This window comes from Nanorana parkeri, unplaced genomic scaffold (assembly GCF_000935625.1).
Source record: "Nanorana parkeri isolate BGI_ZX_2015 unplaced genomic scaffold, ASM93562v1 scaffold81, whole genome shotgun sequence".
NCBI classification, from domain to species: Eukaryota; Metazoa; Chordata; class Amphibia; order Anura; family Dicroglossidae; genus Nanorana; species Nanorana parkeri.
In genome coordinates, this window is record NW_017306349.1 from 1,657,555 (window position 1) to 1,661,160 (window position 3,606).

The 3,606-nt window shown below is 41.5% G+C and overlaps 1 protein-coding gene across 1 annotated transcript in view; it reads right to left on the bottom strand.

Annotated features, from left to right (window-relative positions):
• Positions 1 to 586: 586 nt before the first annotated feature.
• Positions 587 to 3,606, bottom strand: part of TNC (tenascin C) — a 92,050-nt gene continuing 89,030 nt past the window's right edge. The window contains exons 22-23 of the mRNA XM_018576974.1: positions 2,635 to 2,798; positions 587 to 1,181 (exon numbers count right to left, since the gene is read on the bottom strand). Of these exons, the coding sequence (XP_018432476.1) occupies positions 1,071 to 1,181; positions 2,635 to 2,798 (275 nt within the window). The 3' untranslated portion in view covers positions 587 to 1,070. The remainder of the gene's footprint in view (positions 1,182 to 2,634; positions 2,799 to 3,606) is intronic.

Genomic DNA, 3,606 nt, shown 5'->3' on the forward strand with positions numbered 1-3,606 from the left:
GACAGAGAGAGAGAGAGAGAGAGAGAGAGAGAGAGAGAGAGAGAGAGAGAGAGATGGAGACAGAGAGACAGAGAAGAGAGAGATACATTGTTGCTATTTGATACATATATTAGAGGGAGAGAGAAAGAGAAAGCGGGAAAGAGAGGGAGGAAGAGAGAGAGAGAGATGGAGGGAGTGGGAGAGATACATTGTGGCTAAATGATTTATATTATACAATAATGTCATTGGATTTAAAAAAACGATTTATTTATTTTATTCTTAATTTACACCTCCTTGTTCAGCATTTCTTAATATCCACAACATTATTGCATGTTTATTCTGGTTTATATATATATTAATTATCTTCTATATAAATATTGACATAAGAAATGTAGAATTCAGGAGACCAGAAATGTATGGGTATGGTTAGGAAAACATGCTATGTCCTTTATCTTCCACCTTAATCCTCTCTACGTAGCGCAATGGCCTCAAGCGCGAGCTTATTATTAAATGCAATATATTTCTCACAAGCGGTGGAAGTTGTATCAAGCGACTTCTGGATTACACTGTCGTCTATTACACGAGAATTCCCCTGCAAACCCCTTTTCAGAAACAGATTTGATATTGATACATAATATATTGTAATGTGTTTATTTCTTTTTATATAAAAGCCACCCAACCCACCAAATAAAACATTCTTAAGACAAAAAAAAATTACACAATAGCTTTTGTTTAAAAATATGACAATATCTAAAACTACTACTGTACACTTCATATTTTTTTCATGGTTCCGGTCAACATTGGCGCCCATTCTTCTCGCCTGCCTCGCGAGCCGATGATGCCGTAAGCACACTTAGCTGTGTCAAAAGTCTTTGGTGCTGTTGGGGCATAAAAAAAAATGATTGGCAGCTCCTTCAAGCGATGGCGTACTTAAGACATTGTGGTATTTCCGTAAGACACTTTGTTGTTTTTTGCTTTTTTAGGGTTGAGCTATGTGATAGGAGCGTGTGGGCTGGCTGTTGTTCTGCGCTGCCACAGTCAGTCTCTGTGCCTCTTCTTGCATGTTGTTGCCACGGGGTGATATTAAGTCATTACGCTCTCTTCCTTCTTCCTTCAAGATTTCTGAAGCTCACGGGTCTGAGCTTCATTTCTGCAAACTGGATGGAGTATTCGTGACCCTTCCAATGGAACCAGTTGATGCCCTGCGAGTAGAACAAGGCAAGATTAATTGATGAAGAAGGTCCTGACATTACCTAAGGTCCTAACCTGGGCCCAACCAGACCTATCCTAACCCACCTTCACCCTTCACAGTTGCATACTTGTCCTAACCTAACCTGGGCCCAACCAGACCTATCCTAACCCTCCTTCCTCCTTCACAGTTGCATACTTGTCCTAACCTAACCTGGGCCCAACCAGACCTATCCTAACCCACCTTCACCCTTCACAGTTGCATACTTGTCCTAACCTAACCTGGGCCCAACCAGACCTATCCTAACCCACTTTCACCCTTCACAGTTGCATACTTGTCCTAACCTAACCTGGGCCCAACCAGACCTATCCTAACCCACCTTCCCCCTTCACAGTTACATATTTGTCTTAGCCCGATGGCAGAAGCCTCCAGTGCTTATTTAAATCCTGGCTTTGCCTGTGCATTACAGCCCTACAGACTTCCCTGTGACCCCCTTCCCTTCATCTCCAGGCTTGGTACACAGCCCCATAGAAGTCTATGCTATGATATGCAAGTGCGTCCAGGAAGTAAACAAACACCGGGGGCTTTTGGATCAAGGTAAGTAAGCATTCATGGAGCAGTTGGGTGAGTTAGGCTAGGTTAGGGCAAAGGGCCATCAAAGGCTTCAATTTTGTGCCCTATTGGGAAGATTTCCCTTTACTTGCTGTTCTGTAAACCCAACAGGAAATAAAAGGAAATATCTCCAATTGGTGTCCCAAAATTTCCCATCTTTATCTGTCCTGGGAACAGCTCCCCATTTTGGATTTTCCTTTACTTTCAGTTCTGGTGTCAATGGTCCATCTCCACCAGTTGGTACACGGAAAGCAATTCAATCTCGTAAGACCCCTCAGCACTGCTAATAAACATAGAAACACATCCCCTTGCTCTGAACTATACCGCTATTTTATTTTCCCAAGATCTCTTTTGCAGTATGTTTGGCATGGTGTCTCATTGCATAAGCCCTCTAGGCTCCTTAATTAACATTAAAGGAGCTTGCGTGCCCCATGAAGGGCTGGTAATGTAGGCAGCTATGTAGGCAGTAACAAATGGTGGATACCACTAGCATCTACTCTCCATGGGACACCTCAATGTTAACACCGTGAGCCATTCACAAAATGCAGGCCATGATGGGTAGTTGCGGTGTCCCACAGAGTGTACTCTAGTACTATGCTTGTCAAAGTGGCAGCAGGGACAAGGAGCTCCGGCATCTCATTTCTCAGAACCAACCATGGATCGAGGAGACCACTGACTGATGTTCTTACCCTGAGACACCTGTCTCCATAGAAGACTTCTGCTCTATTTGTAATGTGAGCATAAAAATTTGGATTGTGTTCATTAAAAAAAATGTCATCACAGTATGCTGGTGCCCTTATGATGTCAAGTATGTTATTTCGGAAGGTCCCTGTTCTAAGAAACGATTGACTTACCTGACTGTGGCTGTTGTCATTATATCTGCCCATAAGGTTCACTCTGTGACAGTTCTTATACCAGAAGGCTCCTTTGTAGGACAGGGCGCAGTTGGTAATGGCAGAATCATTGTCCTTGTCATATGTGGAAAATGAGCGTCCGTCGTGATAGGTCATCGAATCTCCTGCAGGGGCAGAAAATAAGGATAGTTAGTAGGGATTGACCACGGCAACATATGAAAGTGATGTCACTGCTGTCCCCATAGTAAGTCCTTGGAAACAGAAATATAAATTGGTTAGATGCTCTCTACGGGAGTGCAGGTGGAAAGGTATTTGCCCTGAAACAATTCTGGCCCTCAGATTATAGCGTTGGGCTGCATTATGTAGATGTAGGCTAGTGGTGGAGTAGGGAGGAGGAACATTTAGCTGAGGCCATTGATGGTTTCCAGGATAATTAAAGTGTGTGACAAAGCAAAAATAAAAACCTATGCACTATATCTTTGCAATAGAGGCTCATTTCTCTTGTATATGTTGTATTCTTGGACAATGATAATAAAGGCATTCTATTCCATTCCATTCTATTATTTTCTATTCTATTCTATCCTATCCTATTGTATTCTACTTCAATTCCATTCCATCCTATCATATTCTATTCTATTCATTCCATTCCATTCTATCCTATCATATTCTATTCCATTCCATTCCATCCTATTATTTTCTATTCTATCATATTCTATTTTCTACTCCATTCTATTCTATTCCATTCTATTCTTTTTATTCCATTCCATTTCATTCCATCCTATCCTATTCCATTCTACACATTTCTGTTCTATCCTAATCTTTCCCATTCTATTCTATTCCATTCTATTATATTCTTTTCCATTCTATTTTATTCTATTCTATTCCACTCCATTCTGTTCCATTCTATTCTTTATCCCTCTGAAAACACTGCAACTACAGAAAACCCCCTCCTGATCAGGGGGGAGAGGGATA